This window comes from Bactrocera tryoni, chromosome 3 (genome assembly GCF_016617805.1).
Source record: "Bactrocera tryoni isolate S06 chromosome 3, CSIRO_BtryS06_freeze2, whole genome shotgun sequence".
NCBI classification, from domain to species: Eukaryota; Metazoa; Arthropoda; class Insecta; order Diptera; family Tephritidae; genus Bactrocera; species Bactrocera tryoni.
In genome coordinates, this window is record NC_052501.1 from 31,210,118 (window position 1) to 31,232,198 (window position 22,081).

The following is a 22,081-nucleotide window of genomic DNA, read 5'->3' on the forward strand; positions in this document are numbered from 1 at the left end:
AATTACTTTTAATTTTTAGATGAGTTTCTGATATAAGCATTACATCTATATTTTTTTTCTCACAGAAATCTAATAATCTCTAATTTATGTTGGTTAATACCGTTAGCATTCCATATACAGATATTTAGTAAGCTCATTTCTTACTTAATAAATTTTGCAGCATTTAATTTTGTGATTTTATTAAATCTTGGAATTTGATTTTGCATGGTATACATAAATATTGGCACAAACTGTGTAAGACTTATAATCATAGTTTCAATACCTTCATTTGGAAGATTTTGCGGCAGTTGCATTTGTACAGTGTTTCCTTTCACTACATTTGCATAGCTTCCTTGCATAGTATTACTCTTAAAAGTAATGGGATTTGAACTTTTATCTGAGATTGCAAATATTTCATTACGGGATGTTTGTAACATTTGGTTACGTCGCGCTTGAATGCCATGTGAAAATAGTTCTTGTTTTTATTTGACAAAAATGTAACTCCCATAAAAAAAATCCCATAAAACTTTTTTCAGTGTAGGACTGGATTTTTGTTTCATCTACATATATTGTCTTTTTTCAAAGGCACTATATGAAAATTGTTAGTACCTACAATTTCACTTAATTTAGCAACAAGAGCTACTGCTACGCTGCTACGCAAATATATTGGAGGTGGTTTAGCATTAACGACTATGGTGGTACCCTTCGCATCGTCGTCTGAACCATTTCTTAGTAAGGCAAATCTGTTGCCATTTAAAACTTTCGGTTTACTCTAATTTGGTGTGCCGCCATGTAGTATAGAGAGCCAAGTGGAAGCGATAAATGATTATGAGACATGTTCATACTAAAACAAACAAGCTTGAGTGAACAATAATGAATTTGAAAGTATAATCATAAGCTAAGTTATTCACTGCAGATCACTGGTGTCAGTCCTCTTCTAACGGGTCTTTTCCAAGATTTTGCGCAGGATGAATATCTGGTCAGTTATTGACTTTCCAGGCTTAAAGCTACACTGATAAGGTCTTTCCACAATACGATGATTTTAAACCCCCGAAAATTTATCGAGATTATTACGGAGATAGTTTAACTTGAACCTTAATTTTCTGGAATATTTGCAACTTTGCCATACTAAGTTCGGAATTGTTGTATTAAATCACTAAATTCATTTTGAGGGTATAATTTTTGTGTAGATGTTTCAGCCTTTTTCACATCCATTGATGGCCTGTACCTATATCTGGGTATTTGGCAACATCAATGTTCTTGAGCAGTCCGTGCGAATTACTCTTGAAACGAAAACGTCATTGTGTAAAACAAGACTTTTTGTAAACTGTAATTCTAGATCCACTTTTGATTTTTAGAATAACCTTACAACTATATTCCGACATATTTCGCATATTTCAGATAAGCAGCCTCAGGGTGTATAATACATGATGATCATCAATACTTTCATGAAGAAATTCTAAAACTGGGCATTTGAGAACCTCAAAATTTGCTAACATATCCAGGACAATAAAAAATGGTTTGCTTCGTAGAGCTGCGTAATTTATTGAAGCATAATATCTGCCCTAAGTCTTCCGTAGTATTTGTTCGCAAATTCGAATATCAGCCAAATATATTATAATAACTTTGCAAAATAATTAAGAAACTGAATATGAAATTAGTTCTTAGTTTATAGGCAAGCTTGATTTCATGGAACCAATAGAATAATTCGCATTCAATGCGGAGAAGTTATAATTACATACAACTGTTTTGTATGTTCCACCGCAATTTAATTTATCATATTTTAATGTTAAAGTCCGAAAACTTAATTTTTTTGCCCGAATAAAGTTTTAATCGAGTTTATCAGGGAACATCATTGGCCCTGAAATATTACCGCATTTTTTTTAGATAAGTGAGATGGCAGATGCTCTACTTAGCCTATACTATTTAATGGTGTTAAAAGACGTTTTAACCCGCCTTATTTCAAAATAGATAATAAAAATACAATTTTATTATTGGTGATATTCCCTGAATAACTTCGATAAAAAGATAAAAGTTCAATGTATTATAAACAGTTGTATAATTTAATAACATACCTTGCAATCCTTTGTACTCGTTTGCCAAATACGAATAGAGTGATCATTTGAACAAGAAGCAAATATACTTCCATCCAGGTGCACACGAACCATACGCACCCATTCTCTATGGCCAGAATATGTTTTTACACAGTATCTAATAACGTTGAAAAACTATCACAAACGGAACCATAAATGGTAATTAACAGTATTTCATACCCTGTGGCCACTTCCCACATCTTTATGGTTTTATCTCGTGATGCTGAAATTACGTAATCTCCAGCCGGCACAAACGCCACAGACGAAACATTATGGTCATGACCATGCATTGTTTTTACGCATTCGTAACTTTGTTGAAAATCCCATAATTTAATGGATAAATCAGCGCTGCATGATACTGAAATAAAAATATAGTCTTAGGTAAATAAAACAGATGTCATAATTAATACACACCTAAAAGCTTTCCTTGGGCGTCAAATGCTACGTCTTGAACAGAATCGGTATGACCTTTTAAAGTACGTTCATATTCTCCAGTTTCGAAGTCCCAAATTTTTATAGTAGCGTCCTCTGATGATGAAACCATCAAACCAAAAATTGGGTGAAATGCCACCTAATGAAAAAAGCAATTATTGTACTTTATTTTGATAACTATTACGCAGGTTAACAAAAAAATTTTTCTAGTTCTATGCAGTGAAGAAGAGAGGGGCCCCTCTCGGGCCGGAGTCCTCAGTGCAGCCCAATACTTTTCAACATTTTTGTTTTTGTAATATATATGCTAGGTAAGAGTGCAATAGAAATGTATTGTGAACGTGTAAGAGAATGCGATGAATGTAATAGAATGAACGACTGCTGTAAGAAGTGTCAATTGTCAATTGGGAATGTCTTGTGTGCTTTGCTGGGCGAATGAGTTTTATCGTTCTTTTTAAACTGACTGTCAACGAAGCGAGACGTGCTGCGCACGTACGAAATAAAAGTTTAGAAATTAATTGATTCCGGCCATCACATCTCAGAAGTGATGGAGTTAATTTAAATCGACTGCCGCATAATTAAACACAAAAAAAAAAAAACACTGCCGAAACCAGAATTCTCTTCGTTTTTCGCCTTCCACGTTTTCTGTAGACAGTGCATTTACCACGTTTTTTTTTCCTGATTGTTGTTGTTGCTGCCACGATGTCTGAATTTGTTATCACGTGCCCAAGTCATGAAAGTGCTACTGCAAACGGGTATTCACCTTCGATCCTGATGCTACGATGAACCAGTTGCGATCGCCATATGATGAATACATTTCCGAGGTAACGGTAAAGCAAGTGAAAAAGAGGAAAACGCGAATGCCCTTGAAGATCCAGATGCCGCCGCCGACAAAAATACTCAAACTTCAATTCCCGCTACGATTGTGCAATCAATTCAACCTGTTGTTACGAGTGTACCTACGTTCATCGCCACTACGAGTGTTCAAAATTCAAATGTGCTTACAGATGTAACAACAACTGCCGCTTATGTCAGTGCTAAATTGTCAACTGCTGATACACGTGCATTGGTAACTACCCCCGCTATGAGTGTTGTTGTTTCAAGTGGTCCATCGGCTACTGCTACAACAAGTGCCCAATTGTCCACTGCTGTAACAACCGTGCAAATGAATACCGTTGTTCCAAGTGCTACAATTTCAAACAATTTGGACGAAGATGAGATAACCGAACGATTGCTGATCCAATTGCGTAAAAAACGCGAACTGTTGATGCTTCAAGCAGAGATTAATCAACTTACGCTACAACAGCAAGCACCTGCTGCAAAAACCCGTTGGACTGACGTAAGTGTCATTGAATCAATGATGTCTAAATTTACAGCCGATGACCATTACGATGTGAATAAGTGGATTAGTGACTTGGATGATGCTTTTGCAATGCTGCAATTCGATGAGCGTATGAAATTCATTGCATGTCGTCGTATGTTGAGTGGAACAGCCCAGGTTTTTGCACGCACGATTACGGTATCCGATTATGAAGAGCTCAAAGCTAAACTTATTGGTGAATTTGGCCGCATGCGCACAATGAATGAAGTGTATCAACTGCTGAAAAATCGACGCTTACGCCCTGATGAAACCCTTACCCATCGTTACATTTTGGATATGCAAGAGATAGCGATGTATTCAAAAATTACGGAAGACGAATTGATCGAAATGATTATTAGTGGAACAGGTGACACTTCATCAAGAATCGGTCATTTGTTTCCAGCACGCTCTATTAATGAACTGAAGGAATTTGCGGAACGATATGAACGTCTACGCTTCCAACCACCATTAGGATCAAAACAAATAGCAATAATTAATCGTAATGTACGGCCAGTGCACTTCAGCCAACAACTCATCGATCAAATGCGGCCAACGCCACGTCAGTTCGCCCTACCGCAGCTCCAACCATGGAAACAATCCGATGCTACAATTGCTCCAAATTCGGGCATTATCAAAGCCAATGTCCACTGCCAGAAACGACCAGCGAACTCCTGTTTTAAGTGCTCATCCACCGAACATGTGTATCGTGAATGCCCACACCGTACCACTGTTGCTGCCGTCCTTAATGCCAACGGAATGAATGATGCTAGAGTGGAACCAATTAGTGAAATGCAAATGGTAAGTGTTGTTTTTTTGATAAGTCTAACCGTGAACACAGTGAACACGGTAAAAACTTTAAATTAAATAAAAATATTTTTGTTTATTTGATTCGGGCAGCCCCGCAGTTTAATCAAACGGAGTGAAGTTCCATTCGAATTACCAAATCAATTGAAAGAGACTCAGTACAATGGCCTAGGAAATGATAGACTCAAGACGTATGGGAATATCAATTGCAAAATAAACTTCCGAAATCAATCAATCAATCAGAAATTATTAACCTTGCCGAATAATCTTATGTCAATACCGATGCTTGTAGGCCGTGATTTTATGAAAAAAGCAAATATTACAATGTGTCAAATAAAATACATTTATGATACGAAAAGATTGAAAGAATTAAATAAAGCTGCCATTTGTACGAAGTTAGAGTCAAAACTTACTGATGTTCTGTGTTCATTTGATTTATTGGCCACTCACTTCTGTCACACAAAGAGTACAATTGAATCGCTTAATCAAGGGGTGTTACAAGGGAGAAAGAGAAAATAATAGTGAAACACACTGAAGAAAAGTCAAATATCAGCCCGATGGAGTTAGAATTTGCAAATTTATGTGCTATTGTGCCTTCCGATTTGAATTCGCTTAGAACATTAATCCACATCTTCCGTCAAGGTTGTCATCAGAGTTGCGACAAACAATAACAAAGTTTATTTCGAATTTCCTTCAGAAAAAGTTAAGCCATTAGAATATCTTATGAAAATTAACCTTACGCATGAAACTCCTATATACTGTAGACCAAGACGATTATGCCATAAAGAGAGAAATGAAATAAAAGCAATAGTAGATGATTTGTTAAAAGAAGGAATAATTAGACCAAGTCGATCACCTTATGCCTTTGCAATAGTACCTGTACCGAAAAGATGGCTCCCTCCGGAAATGTGTAGATTATAAACCACTGAACAAAATAATTATACGCGATAATTTTCCTATGCCATTAGTCGACGATTGCATTGTTGAACACTTGGGGAAAAGTTATTTTCGGTTATTGATTTAAAAGTGGATATCATCACGTGAAGATGCATCCTGATTCAATAAAAATACACTTCCTTCGTGACTCTTGATGGTCAATACGAATATTTATATATGCCCTTCGGTTTATGCAACGCTCCTGCTGAATTTATGCGCTTCGTAAAATTGATTTTAGGTGACCTCATCAAAGAGGGGTTAGTGGTAGTATTTATGGATGACATTTTAATAGCTTCGAAAAGATTTGTAAGTCTCATTTGAAAACCCTTAAGAGACTTTTTGAAATTTTGCTCTCGAAACGGTCTTCGAATTCAGCCCAAAAAATGCCGATTGCTTACGACGAATTAGAATACTTAGCTTAGAAATAACTCTGCTGGCAACTCTGGAATATCTAAGAATAGAAAGGAAATGGAACTGCCAATGGCATTTCTCCAAGGCATTTGAACACCTAAACGGTACAAAATTGTTAGAGGCCCCTCGATTTACAACCCTGAAGCTGAAACAGAATTACATTGCGACTTCGGTTTTGGGGCAAGCAATTTCAAAAACTACTTCCGCCCCTTAGAATCCAGATTACAACAGTTACCGAATTAGAAACTTTGTAGCAATTATTTATGCACTTAAGCGCTTCCATACTTACTTTAATGGGCATTCCGTTCAAAATTGTTACTGACTGTGATTCGTTGGCTATGACGTTAAATAATAGAAGCAGTTCAGCAAAAATTGCTAGATGGGCATTGTTCTTAGAAAATTATAATTATTCAATCCAGCATAGACCTGGTACATCCATGGCTCACGTGGATGCCTTAAGTAGAACTAATCAAACAATTGCATACATTGACACTGCGTGAATTAGATTTTCACTTGCAAGTTACGCAAAATAGAGACCCCCGCATTGTAGAACTGCGACAAAACTTAGAACAATCTGAAGTGAAAAAATTTTGAGTTGAAAGATGGGTTAGTGTACCATAAATCACCTGCAGGTCACTCACAGCTATATGTCCCTGATGAAATGATAAATAATATAATTAGAACGACGCATGAGAAAATGGGCCACTTAGCTACAGAAAAGTGCTGTACAGCAATTAAAAATATTATTGGTTCCTCGCAGATGAAAACTTTTACGTACATAATTTTATTCGAAATTGCCTAAAGTGTATTTACTATTCCAGCATCTTCAAATAATAATGCAGCAACTCTACACAGTATTCCCAAAATACCGATACCTTTCGATACGATTCATGTGGACCACTTAGGCCCCCTTCCGTCGATAATATCAAAAAAGAAGTACATTTTAGTGGTCATCGATGCCTTTACAAAATATGTGAAATTATACCCTGCAACAGCAACGAGTACAAGAGAAGTCTGCAGTGCATTAGAAAGTTATTTTATGAATTACAGTAGGCCACGTAGAATAATAGATGATAGAGGAACGTGCTTCACTTCAGCAGAATTTGAAGAGTTTTTGCAAAAGCACAACATAGTTCAAGTGCGAAATGCAACCGCATCCCCGAAAGCAAATGGACAAGTGGAGAGAGTGAATGAAGTAGTGACACCGATGTTAGCAAAATTATCAGAACCTCTTAAACATGCGGATTGGGCAAAAAAATTAATTGAGATAGAATATGCCATTAACAATTCAGTACATTCCACCACAAAATATACACCTTCAGCACTTCTGTTTGGGATAGGACAACGAGGTAAAATAGTAGACGAACTGACGGAATATTTGGAAGAGAAGTCGAATGAACAGTTAACAGACTTATACGATATGAGAAAAAGGCGCTGAATAACATAGAAAAATCTCAAGAGTATAACCTTAAGTACTTCGGTAAAGCACCACAGGGCGGCACCCGAATTTTCAGTGGGGAATTTTGTGGTTATTAAAAATGTGGATACCACGGCGGGTAATAACAAAAAACTGATTCAGCGATTTCGCGGTCCTTACGTAATATATAAAAAACTTCCGAATGATCGGTATGTGATACGGGATATAGAGGTGTCAAATTACACAACTGCCGTACGATGGAGTGTTAGAAGCAAGTAAATTGAAATTATGGATTAATCCAGACTCTAAATGTGTGCCAGAGGTGAGAAAAGACAACACTTCCGATATTAATATTAGTTAAGATATTTATATATATAAAAAAAAAAAACAAAAAAAAACAAGAATAACAAATATTAAGTAAATATATATTATCAGTAAACCGAGGTCGGTTTAATGTCAGGACGGCTGAACTGTAAGAGTGCAATAGAATGTAATAGAATGTAAGAGAATGCGATGAATGTAACAGAATGAACGACTGCTGTAAGAAGTGTCAATTGTCAATTGGGAATGTCTTGTGTGCTTTGTTGGGCGAATGAGTTTTATCGTTCTTTTAAACTGACTGTCAACGAAGGAGAGCCGTGCCGCGCACGTACGAAAGCCAAAAGTTTAAATTAATTGATTCCGGCCATCATAATGTATATGTAGATAATTTAAAATTATGCTCCTGCAGACTTCTCAGCGGTAAGTGTCAAATAAAAAAAATAACTTTTTTTTCAGATCCGCATCAACATTTCTTCTGAGATCAGATATCATATATGACTCGAGCACATCAAAAAAATCTTTGGTAGATATGGTAAAAACAAATTTGGTTTAATAACCCAGAAGATGTCGTACCCCGGTGTCAAAATCTTGAATATACTTTTAGGCTCGTATATATTGTGACAATAAAAGCATCCGGAAATGTTAATTTAATTCCCCGGGTAAATTATATTAAAAAAAATGTATTTTGCTAAGTTGGTAGGATTGTCCTTAATTACTATGTCAAATATGCGCGCGATCTGTCCATCAGTTTGTTTATATCAGGTGCTTAAGTCGGTACACTTTAGTAGTAGTTTTTACAGTGGATAGAAATATCGAACAAAAATTTTTTTTCAAATTTTGTATTTGTAATCAAATTTCCTGTGCAGAATCATTGCAAATGTTGGAAAAGGCTTACGGTGATTTAGTTTTATTAAAAACACAAGCCTACGAGTGGTACAAAACCTTCAAAGATGGTCGAGAGATCGTTGGAGACATGCTTCGTTCTGAACGACCTTCGACCTCTTCAACTGAAAATATTAAAAAAAAAAAGTGAAAGATATAGGCTTAAAATCATTAGGCAAGTGTTATACAGATGGCATTATAGCTCGACATCTCGCGAGTCCGTTTGAATGATTTTGGTAGATGTATTTGGTATAAAACGCGTTCTTGCTCGGCACGTCCCGATAAAGCTAAATTTTTTCTGGAATAGTACCGTAAACAGTTTTCTTTGGACATGCTTGATCGTGCAAATTCCGATCCCACATTCATGGAGAGCATTATAACTGCCGATAAGACATAGGTTGGAAACATGGAAACAAGTCAACAATTATCAGAATGGAACACGTTTTCAGTCGATCGAAAAGATAACACAAAATTCGCAGAAGGAGCTGAAGGCCATCCCAGAAAGTGCTTCAGAAAAGTTCATCGAGGACTGGAAAATCGTTGGCATAAGTGTATTACATCTGGTGGGGATTTCTTTGAAGGCTACAAAATAAATACTGATAAATAATTAAATATTTTGCGTTTTATTTATAATTTCTGGGTACTATTTTGTCACAATGTATATCGCTAACACAGATCTGCAACAAAAATGCTCTGGCTTTTTCAAATCATTTATATATATTCAATATTGAAAAAACATTTGATTGTAGAAAGAGTATATTAAAATCATACGATAAAAGTTAATAGTGGATTTGTATGTATGAACCCGAAAGTAAACAGCATTCGACTGTATGGCTGTTTTCAGATGAGCCAAATCGAACAAAAGTTGTTTACACATGAAGAACTTCCAAGCAAATGGTTGTGTTTTATTGGGAAAACCTGACACGTCGCAACCAAACCACTAGAACGCAGAGTAGTAAATTCTGAGTGGCACAAAACCAGGTTTTGCCAATTGTCTTTCAAGAAATCGATTGATTGATCATCGATTGAAACAACTGCATTTTTGAGTACTCAAAACATCGACCGCAAGGTACTGACTTGAAACTGAATCATTTCTTTTTAATTTCAGAGGGGCAATGGAGCTTCGACAATTGGTTCAAACGCATGCGAAATGGTATAGATATTAAGGGGGTATTCTGATCTAGAAATTTAAAAAATTCGACATTTTTTTTTATTTTCAAAGTTTAACTATTCAAGAATATGTGTACAAGAGGATTTTTCAAAATTCAAATGATTTTCGGAGATATAGGCATTTTTCTGACCCGGCATCCAAACTGTTTCGGCCGGAACTAAACGAACAAAAGACTTTACGCGAAACTTTAAACGCGTTTTTCTCAAAACTGACTTTTTCGGAACGATACCCACGATTTCTCAGGTTCTACTGGACCGATTTACTTGAAATTTTTATAGAGTCTTCTTTATAGGCTTGTCTATTGTTGGAACTAGCACCATCCCCAATTTTTTATTTTTATTATTTTTAAAAAAATCGAAATAGTCAGAAAAAGTGATCCAAAAAAACTTTTTTTTTTCAGGCAGTCGCCATTTTGTGAACAAATTTTTTCCCCATTTTTCCGTAGTCCATTGCCATTGCTACATTATTCTATGTAGGTTAATAATCTTTTTTTTTGGTTTCCGCTAACTAGGAGGGTTGAAATCATGGGTATGGTCACGTGGAAATTTTTAGAGATCCCCCACTCCGTCAGCTCATAATTTTTTTTACTTTTTTTAGTTTTTATTTTTTTTCTGTACTTCTAAAATTAACAAATAACTCATAAAAAAATGGATAGTAAAAATATTAATTGCCTTTTTTTACGACACTTTAAAAATTACCTGAAATTCATGCTTCTAGACCAGAATACCCCCTTATTGGAGAATATTTTGAAGAGCAATATAACGATTTTCTTTGATTAATATTTGTTTATGTTTTCTAATTCCGAAATATACGAGGTTTGTGCAAAAAGTATTACGAAATTGGTACATCGTTTTTCTTTCAATCCGTAAAGTTTTTAAAAATGTATTTGTTGCGATCTTGTTTAGCTCCTCCTTCGATGTAGTTTTTGTCTTGTCGCCCTATCATGGGCCTCTTCAGTTTTGGGAACAAGGCCTCTCAGAACATTCTGCACCACCGAGAAACGTTGCGTTTGTCCAAGGTTTTTGGTTTTCACACAAAATTTTATACAGATTCTTTGAGCCATTTTTTGGAATAAGCAATAATCGCAGAACCGAAACCGAAACGCTTCCAACCGAAGGAACTGTCAAAAATTGACTAAACATTTAAAATGGCCTACCTTGTCACCATAGGTAAGGGATATGAGTACTAACATAACGCAACAAATCAATCGATAATCAAATATACGTAGCCCGCGAAAATTCAAAATTCGCCATACGTTTTGTACAAACCTCGTAAAAGGAGGCATTCACATATAAGTGTTCTGAAAACTAAAAAAAAATACTCAAAAACGTCAATTTTTTTTCCAAAACGGAAAATTTTTATTAAAATGGACGGGTTTTGTTATCCAACTTGAACTCATAAATAATGTATATAGGAATAATTTTATTCCATTATTTTACATTAAATTACTGTCTTTACTTTCAAAATAAAGTATGCTCTGTGTGAGCTAAAACATAAACTTATTGTAACCTGAGCCGCACCGTTTCGATAGTGTTGGAAGAGGCGCGGCACAACTACGTGTGAACTCGCGAGCAAAATAGTCGCAGTAATACATTACTTTTATTCGTGTAATGTGAAAAGATATGACTCAAAATGCAAGCAGTTAATTTCATACTCTAATCTACAATCAGATATTCGTCCCATTACTCATGGGACCGAAATACTACATAAAATCATCATTCTTTGTAAAGGCACATCCAAGCGATGAAAATTGCTCCAAATACTTAGTGTCAAAGGTTCTGATATTCGACGGCTTATTACTGATCCACAGTTGATCACAAGATATGGGTACGGATCTTCAAAAAGGGGGGTGGATTGTCTGTCATAGAGATATAACGTAAAAAGATTAAAAGAATTTGAAACTTTAGGTGGTTGTCATTGCCTAATGAGTCTAAAACTACATTTTATCTATTCCCCCTTCGACTACTTTTCAGAAAATTCAAGAGATGTGAGTTAAGAGTAAGGTGAACGATTTCACCAAGATATTAAGGAAATGAGAAAAATATCCGGGGAAGATGGAGCTTGTCAATGATGGCAGACTACTATTATATACTACTATATTACTAATAATAATCTTAGATAAAATAACAAGTTTTGCTATGCAATTATAAATAAACAATTTTCTTTTTCACCGGCAGATATAGTGCGTCTACTTGCTGTGTTGCCAGCGGCCACACCTCTGCTGTTAAGAGAGAAGTTTACAGCGGCTGTAGTACTATTGCTAAACCCGCTTTACAACGCAGAGGCGCCACGAATAGAGGAGGGGATTGCGGTCAAAAGGCAGCTGTTTGCTCTCAGCAAAACAGCGAGGCCAGGCAAACGGTAGAAACGAGAGGACAACGCTATAAAGCAAAGCGTCAAGGGAGACCAAAATAATTCCAACGACAGCCGGTTCTACGTACCGGAATTGACTCGGATTTTATCCGACCAAGGGCTGTTTTTTCGGCGTCTAACAAAAAAACCAAAATAAGCCGTTAACCTTCGAAGCCGTGACACCGGCCAGTAAGATAGCCAAGAGGCACTTAATCGTGGCGCAGCAGAGGAGTAGGAAAGTAGTGGAGTTGAAGCTGATGGATGCGCAAAAAAAGATTGAGACCAGAGCATGCCAATGTCAAATTTGATGGTTAGGGCTGGCTGAATGAGGTAAACGAAGTAGTGGTGAAGCATCAAGGTTTTTGGGAGAGGGTCGTCCTCGCGATAGTAGAGCGGAGCTGCCTCAAAATATGAAAAAGTGCAACCCAGCCCATAATAACGTAAACCCGCTGGAGGAGCGAGAGGTTGAGAAAGATTTGGGTGAAATCCTGGAAGCCAAACAGAAAAGGGTAATCCGGAGATGCAACCCCACCAGGAGAACAAGAAACTGAAGGTTCTTCAGATAAACCTGCGGTTGTAGTTCAGGAACTATGGATAGCTTCGGAAAATATGATATTTGGACTAAAGTCGCCGTCATACTCTACATAAATCTCGAGTGCAACAAACAAGGAAAGGGCTGTTATACTAGTGGCTGTAAAGGATGGAAAAGATGAGACACTACTCCTTGCATCCTGTTACATGCATAATAATTAAGATTGAAGATTGGGAGGCGCTTCGGACACACTCGTTTTCTGATCATAGGTATATAGGAAAATTGTAAAATTATCGCCCCACAATAAAAGTGAAACTTTTAAAAACTGAAATATAGGAAGGGACCGTCACACTTCGCATGCCGTCCATCTCATGCAAAGCGTAGTTCGAAGCCGCCTTGGTGGAACAGGGAGCTCGTTTCACGTAGACCCATTGTTCAGGAACTCTTTAAAAGAGCCAAGATAACCGATGAGGAGTTTTGCTGGGTGGAATTATGCGATGTTCTTAGTGGCGGATATAAAAAGGAAATTCGCAGAGCTAAAAGAGCTGGAAAAGACAACTTTGGTAACTAGGCTTAGGAAACTACTATCCAAGTACCCGACTACCTCTAGGCTAATACGCAAAAAATGTGTACAAGGGTCTGGGAACAGTGAGGAATGATTGGAAGACCTAATAAACACGCATTTTTCAGGGTGTACGGGCGCTACTTCCAACCTGTAGGAAAAAGAGTAGAGTACGTTCTCCAAATATCACAACAAAGTACAAAACACTTTGGGCACTTAACAACATCGATGGCAATCTACTATATTTAAGGCTTAACACTGTGCCTATTATACGAATGAGCTCCAATGACTTTAACATTGAAATGCCGGTGAGATGGAATGCCTTAGGAACATGCTTAGGGCAAGATCATGTGTAAGCCGTTTTTAACGATTTTAACATGTGCTATAGAAAGTGCATAGAAGTAATCAGAAGATAGACGCTAGACCACCACCTCTGCTCTATCTACAACTAACTAGATATCTAGGATCTTTACACTTCGAGAGACTGAAGGAAGTATAAGAATTGGATATCAAGTCTCTACTAAACTTCTTAAAAAGTGTTGACGTCCTACACGACGTAAACTTCAACTGGTATTAATATGCTGTTACAATGGACCAGTAGATCATTTGCACGATCTCATGTTTGCAAGACCGGTCAAAAACTATTTAGGAAACAGTCCACAATGGGGCCGAAGGGGCTCATTTCACAGATTAATAAAACAAAAAAAATTAAGCTCTTTCAAAACGAAATATGCTTACTTAAACTACATACAATTCCACATCACGAGTGAAATAACTTCAGCAACAAAAGAATTTAGAAACAAGTTTTACCTTTTTAAAATAATGATGCTCCACCAACAAAGATTCCGTTGATTCCTTTTGTGACTGATCAGCACTTTGTTGGTACAATCTTAGGTTTAAGCAAAAAATCTATATCAGTCTGTGATAAATTGACAAATTCTTTGCATTTGTAGTAGCTAACCTTAGACTGACCACTATCCGCTCTTAGACCACAAACACACGGCATTAAAACAAAATAGAATTTGAATTACAAAACAAAAAATAAGCACGTCCCCTCAATATGACAACTGAACTGCGATGCACAAACTAAATTAAGAGCAACCGGCTCCGTAGAAAAATAGAAAGCGATACGTAGTCAACATGCGCCTCTTTTTGCATAAACACTTCATACGCGGACCCGAAAGAAATTATTAAAAACGCTATTTTGCTTATTGCCCAAATATCAGGGGAAGCACAAGAAGCTCGAGTATTTTAATGTCAGTTTGGATAACGATGGCAACGAAAAACATATATAGACCATATTTAACATAAGTTTTACTTTTAGCGGCACCAAAATAGCTTTAGATCTGTGTTATCAAATAATAGATCTCATTTGTAACCATTAATATGTGCAATATCGACAAATTTTATTTTACGTTTCGAGTATATATGTAGCTCGATTAATTAATATGATATACTTTTACTTACCCGTGTAATGCTAGCACGATGTCCAGTTAAAGAAAATTTTTCCGGAGGACGTGGAATCCATTCACCGGGGCTTCGTTTTGCTTTAGTAGGAGCGCCCTCAATGACCTCCTTCTCAGCTTCTGATAATTTCGCTTCCAACTCCATAACCTTTTTTTGCAACCGAATAACTGAAGTCCATTTTTTTTCTAAGAGTCCACTGACTTTCTTTTCATTTTCTGTAGAAACGTCGGCTTCTTTGCGGAATACATCCAAGGACTCAGAATATCCACTACTGCCTAAATAATCGGCAATCGCTTGGTTCCTATAATTCAATGCTTTTTACAACAAGTACTATGAAAAGATAAAGTATATATCTTACAGTTCCTCGCGCTGCCTCTGCGACAAAACCATTTTCATGTTCTTCGTCAGAGCAGACGTTGACAGTATTCGATTTGTCCAATAAAAGTAGAATATTTTAGGGAAGTTCCGCTGAAAATTTATGAAATGATTTTATTTAACTTGTGTAAAACAACGCGTTCTTCTTAAAATTACTATAAACATGCCCTCTAAGGACGTAATAATCAAATTTTTTATAAACGAATGGATTACATTGTTGGGTCCATTTATTAAACGCGAAGGAATTATGCTTAAATAATATTTCTGCAAATTTTTATTACCGAAAATATCCAAAGATATACTGACGAACCTCTTTAAAAATTAAAAATAATTGGAAACAAGTAAGGAAGAGCTAAGTTCGAGAGCAACCGAATATTTTATACTCTTGCAACTTGCAAGAATCAAAGCCAGGGAAATACTTTAAGGTGTAAAACTAATCTTATAGAGAAAGTCAGCCGGATGGTATTAGTTGTATACAGGCCAGGCCAACTTTTCGCTCAAATTTATCGATTTTGAGCACAAAGGTACACTATTATGAATAAAACACGCTCTCTTATTTTCATTGGGATAACTCACATATGTATATGTGGTACAAAGTCAACCCGAAGTTCGAAAATCTTTATATTAAGTATATGGGGGCTAGGGAAATATTGGTCCGTTTCAACTCATACAGACATACCATTATAATAGGAGGATTATCAATTATTTAAAGTTATAGGTTTAGGAAATATGTACATTAAACTTGTTAGAGGGCGGGGACACGCCCACTTTTTCAAAAATTTTGAGCTACTGCGATCCTCTGTACCAAATTACAGCTTTATATCTTATTTTAGTGCTTAGTTATGGCACTTTGTACGCTTTCGGTTAATGGCGATTTGTGGGCGTGGCAGTGGTCCGATTACGCCCATCTACGAACTCGAAATTTTTTTTTGTACGAAGGATATCATCAAGATATATCAATTTTTACTCAAGTTACAGCTTGCACGAACAGACGGACGGACAGGCAGGCAGTCAACCGGATTTCAACTTTTCTCGTCATCCTGACAATTTTTATATATAGTATTTATAACCCTATTTCGCTTAGTTTTAGGTGATATGTACAAAACTCTAATACTCTGTAGCAACTGGTTGCAAGAGTATTAAAATATCAAAGCAGTTTTTATACAAAACTTTAATTGGTCTATGGCTTGAGTTTGTGTTGACATAACAACTAATTATACGCCATAATAATTTACATAAATTAAAACTAATACGAGAGAAAATTTTTGTTTCATCGATCTTACTGAATAATATGCTTAAAGAATAACGATGGCTAAGCTCTAAAATACAAAACTTTAAATGTATTCTAGGCCTTAATTTATTGTAAAATAAATATCTAAGTTAAATTCAAAAATTAAAATTTTTTTAATATTGTTATTTGATGCAATTTAGTCATCAAGAGTTTGCAGCAGTTTTGGATTGGAACCGGTTTAAAAATTCGAACTTCCCTTTGACTTAATGGCATATATGTACATATGTATTTGCCAATAATTAAATATCGTAATAAAATAAATGTACGTATTATAATGGATATTACGTCGTTACGACTGTATAATAAATAGTTTTGAATGAAAACACTGGTTCTGTACAGCGACCGCTCAGAGATGCAAACATATAAAATTAAACCTTTTAACGCGTTTCTTTTTCGAAACGACATTTTTTCAAAATTGCTGACATTATAACTCAACGAGAAATTGACCGATCGACTTTAAATTAAAACTGAATATACATAGCTGAATACATTTGCTATACAATAGACTACGATCTTTTTGATTGGTTGAAAATTGTCAATTTCGCGTTAAAAAAACGACCATTTTTTCTTAAAAAAACGATTTTTTTTTTCAAAATTACGCCATTTTCTTAATTTTTGATATTTTTCAAAGATCGTAGTTCATTGTATAGAAAATATATTTAAGTTTAATAAACTTTTAAATTTTTTTTTGTTTCAGCTACTCATTCAGCTGGAATCACGCCAGCAGTTGAGGCACTTTTTTTATGATATTTCAAAAAAAAAATCATTTGATAAGTTGATAGGACTGTCCTTAATTACTACGCCTAATATGAGCGGTACCCTATAGAAGTGCTTACACCTTAACCTGCAATGTTAACTTCTTGTTGATCTGGCAGCTATATCGTTTTTTAATTTAGTTATTTTTTCGCTAAATGAAAATTGTAGGTCATCACTATTCTCCTTTGGGTTTCGCAAATATTGTTGAATTTTTGTGAATATACTTAGTAAAGAGTAAACTTATTTCTGATATATTGAAAACGCAGGGCTAAATTTTGATTATTTTTGTGAATTATTCAGAATGTATAATAAAATGTATGTATTTCCTATTAGTTTGGAGATTTCCTTGCCCAAGTAACAAATTCAATCTTCACACGAACCATGCATTTAAGCCTAATTTTTTATTTTTAGGGCGCTAAAGATGAGTATTTTGATGATGATGAAGCAAATTTTGAATTGGATATACATCGATACGAATATAACCAGGAAGAAGCAAGTCAATCAATACATAATTTTAATGCAGTTAATGTTGTAGTAGACGCCGGAGTTACAAAGCCTTTGAAGGAAAAGTATGAGAGAACAATTTGAAAACTAAACCATTTTTTTCAGATGATCTAAATCAATCAAATTTATGCAATTATCAAAAACACCGCGAAAAAATTACAGATATACACATACAAATCAAGATCTGAAAAAGTTTTTAGTGATATGTATTGTGATTACTTTTGTTCAAATCCCTAATATTCGAAGATATTAAACGCCAATAGCAGGCAACAAATTAATACAGGACACATGTCAGTAAATAAATTCGAAAAAATTTAACGTTGTATGTTTTGTTTGGTATATCTGGATATAATTAAAACTTCGAAACATTTACTGGCCAAGAAAACAAGAGCATCAATAGACTACCTGAGGTAATTGATTTGGGATCAAGTCCCAAAATAGTTATAAGATTTAGATAAGTTAAGATCCCCAACAAAAAAAATTAAAAAGTTTTTTTTTTTATAATTACTACACATATTTCACAAGCTATCTAAACGTGGAATTTACTCACTGGGAACTCTCTCTCTCTCTCTCTCTCTCTCTCTCTCTCTCTCTCTCTCTCTCTTTAATTTGGATATTTTTATTCGTATTGAGTTATAAAATTCATAAATAAAAATTTTTCCAAAAATAATCAAACTTCAACCGTTAATATCTTTTAAACGGTTGGGTTTACGAAAAAATCATAATAGACCTTTTGTAGAGCATTCAATTTGCTACAAAATCCAAGGAACAAGATATTTCTTCAAGTAGTTGGAAGCGAGAGATAAACTTTTCAATCTGATAATAAGAAAAAATAGAAAACTGTATGTAGGAGGACCTTCCCGTTACAATTAAAAACTCATGTTTGGAGAGGCATTCTTAGAGGTGTCTAGAAACCTATTTTTCCAAGTACGAAACGAAAAAAAATTTTTTTTTTTTTGAATCACTCTAATATACATACATACATATGTATATTAGGTGCAAAAATGTGAAATTAATTTAAGTTTCAGCAAATCTAGAAATTGATTTAAAAAAAATTTCATATCGAATAAATTTAAATTTATTGTAAAAGTAATTAATAATCTTCTGTCCACTTTTATTCAATAAAATAAAGAGCATATTAGATCAGTAAGTTCCTGTTACGTAACTCTGTTGCTAGAAACACGGCAATCATAAAATTTCGAATTTGTCATCTTAAATTTCCACATTAATAATAAGTTCAAAAAAAAATTGTTATTCCCACGGAAATAAAATCATGCAACGAAGGGTTAAGTCGGTACACCTCAGAAGTGCGTTGCGATTTTTACAGTGGACAAAAATATCGAATAAAGAATTTGTTTCAAATTGTGTGTTTGTACAAATCATTGGAGACATACCACGTTCTGAACGACCTTCGGTATAAGATATATATATGGCTTAAAACGGGCAAATCGAACATATATAGAACTAGTTACTAAAAATTACATAAATACAAAAACACATTAGTAACATAAAATTAAATTGTATTCCATAAAAATTATACTTAGTAGGTAGAGATGTAGATGCTAGCTTTTACCATCTTCTATAAAGAGTGTACAGCTGCTGTGGTCGTATGCCGATGATATCGATATAATCGGCCTCAACACCTGCGCCGTTAGTTCTGCTTTCTCCAAGGCAGGAAGCACACAGAAAATGGGTCTGGCAGTGAATGAGGGCAAAACGAAATATCTCCTGTCATCAAACAAACAGTCGTCGCACTCTCTACTTGGCTCTCACGTCACTGTTGACAGTCATAACTTTGAAGTTGTAGATAATTTCGTCTATCTTGGAACCAGCGTAAACACCACCAACAATGTCAGCCTAGAAATCCAACGCAGGATAACTCTTGCCAACAGGTGCTACTTCGGACTGAGTAGGCAATTGAGAAGCAAAGTCCTCTCTCGACGAACAAAAGCTAAACTCTATAAGTCGCTCATAATTCCCGTCCTACTATATGGTGCAGAGGCTTGGGCGATGACAACAACCGATGAGTCGACATTACGAGTTTTCGAGAGAAAAATTCTGCGAAAGATTTATGGTCCTTTGCGTATTGGCCACGGCGAATATCGCATTCGATGGAACGATGAGCTGTACGAGATATACGACGACATTGACATAGTTCAGCGAATTAAAAAACAGCGACAACGCTGGCTGGGTCATGTTGTCCGAATGGACGAAAACACTCCAGCTCTGAAAGTATTCGACGCAGTACCCGCCGGGGGAAGCAGAGGAAGAGGAAGACATCCACTCCGTTGGAAGGACCAAGTGGAGAAGGACCTGGCTTCGCTTGGAATATCCAATTGGCGCCACGTAGCGAAAATTGATCACTGTTTAGAAACGACTGGCGCGCTGTTGTTAACTCGGCTATAATCGCGTAAGCGTGTCTACGCACCAATTAAGGCGAAGGTAGAGGTAGAGATGTAATTGCTAAACTTGAAAGTGAAACCCCCGAACATACATTAAAGCGGGTCGTGTGTTTGCAGGCAATGTTCTACGGATTATACTGAAGAACTTTGCTTCAGAGTATATTCTGCAAAATTACAAGCTCTTAGCTTGGATAACTGGAAAATAAAATAGCTGAATAATCGGTTATATGGGAGATATGTGATATAGATAGTTGTCCGATCTGGCCTATTCCGACAAATAATCAATAGAATCTCAAAATTCACCTATGTATTAAATTTATGAGATATTTTATAGATATCTCAAAAACTGATGAAGAAATTTTTTTAATCCCGAAAATTTTATTTTCTCTTAAAGAAGCGCTCGTTCAAAACCAGTTTTAGACCCATATTCTCATATGGAAAGTTGTACAGAAAAATCCGTAGAATATTTCCCTCAAACATGATTTTTCGCTTTTTTATCTTTCTATAAATCAACCCGCTTCAATGTAAATATTCATATGTATGTATGTAAAAAGTGATTATTATGTTTATTAGAAAATTTTGTTTATAATTAAGTTAAAATGAATTGGCATTTAATTAAATAGAAAAATATATGATCCGCTGCGTTTGCTCTTCTTCGCCAACTGTATTTTGCCAACTGTGTTCACCAACTCTCGCTACTCCTTGAAATGTGAAGTTGGTTGCCGCTTGCCAACATCACGCAGGGTGTTACCAACATTACATGTATACTATGTCTTGACATAAATTCTGACACAAAGTGGGGCAAATTCGCAGAAAATATATATATTCTCGCAACATGATGCTACTGAGTATAATAGTTTTATTAGCTGTTTTAATAGAGATACGAGGTGTGTTCAAAAAGTATCGCGAATTTTGAATTTTCGCGGGTTACGTATATTCGAATTTCGAATTTTTTGTGGCGTTATGTTGGTACTCATGTCTCTCACTTATGCCGACAAGCTCGGCCATTTTGAATGTTCATTTAATTGTTAACAGCTGCTTTGCTTGCACGTGTTTTGGATCGTCTTCGATTTCTACCTATTCAAAAAAATGGATCAAAGAACCTGTATCAAATTTTGTGTGAAAAACGAAATTAAGTGCGCGGATGCATTCCGAATGTTGACTGTGGCATACGGAGAAGCTACCTTGGACCGAAGCAACGTTTATCGGTGATACAAAATGTTCTCAGAAGGCCGAGAAGATGTGAACGACGAAGAGCGTGCCGGACGCCCGAGCACTTCAACAACAGACAAAAAATTAATGAAGTGGAGAAAATGGTATTGGCCAATCGTCGAATCACCGTTAGAGAAGTTGCTGAGAACCTAAACGTATCGATTGCCAAGTTATGCGCAATTTGCGCGAAGCAATCCGCCAGAAACGCTCGGATTTGTGGAAGAACAAAAATTGGCTTTTGCACCACGATAACGCCCCTGCTCACACATCGTTGCTTGTGCGCGACTTTTTGGCCAAAAACAACACACTAATGATGCCGCAGCCACCGTATTCCCCAGATCTGGCCCCCTGTGACTTTTTCTTGTTCCCTAAACTGAAGAGGCCCATAGAAAGGACGACGTTACGCTTCTCTTGACGAGATAAAGACGGCATCGAAGGAGGAGCTGAAGAAGATAAAAAAATGATTTTTGAAGTGCTTCGAAGATTGCGAAAAAATGTTACCAAACAGACCACTAGAAGATTAAGAAGAATATTAAGATTTTCATATGAAACTGCTCTCTTGGAGACTCTTGTAGCATTTAAAAACACAAATCCTGTTTGGACTTAACTAGCTATAGTCACAATTATCAAGAAGTGCTCAGTTTCAAAGTGTTTAGAACTAATAGTTGTACGCTTAATTTCGGGACTTTATTTAACAATGAAATGATCGAAAGCGAAGAATTTGGGAAATCAAAGTGTTGGTATTTATAAAATCATAACACTCTTATAATGTTTCAATAGTAATTGGTTTATTATAAAACATGAAATTCAGAAAGTCGCTGAACA

General features: G+C 35.8%; 1 protein-coding gene across 1 annotated transcript in view; it reads right to left on the minus strand.

Moving 5' to 3' along the window:
* Positions 1-22,081, minus strand: part of LOC120770052 (lissencephaly-1 homolog) — a 37,667-nt gene that overhangs the window by 6,435 nt on the left and 9,151 nt on the right. Inside the window, exons 2-6 of the mRNA XM_040097171.1 lie at positions 15,075-15,152; positions 14,717-15,017; positions 2,487-2,643; positions 2,253-2,430; positions 2,055-2,190 (exon numbers count right to left, since the gene is read on the minus strand). Coding sequence (XP_039953105.1) covers positions 2,055-2,190; positions 2,253-2,430; positions 2,487-2,643; positions 14,717-15,017; positions 15,075-15,152 — 850 coding nt within the window. The remainder of the gene's footprint in view (positions 1-2,054; positions 2,191-2,252; positions 2,431-2,486; positions 2,644-14,716; positions 15,018-15,074; positions 15,153-22,081) is intronic.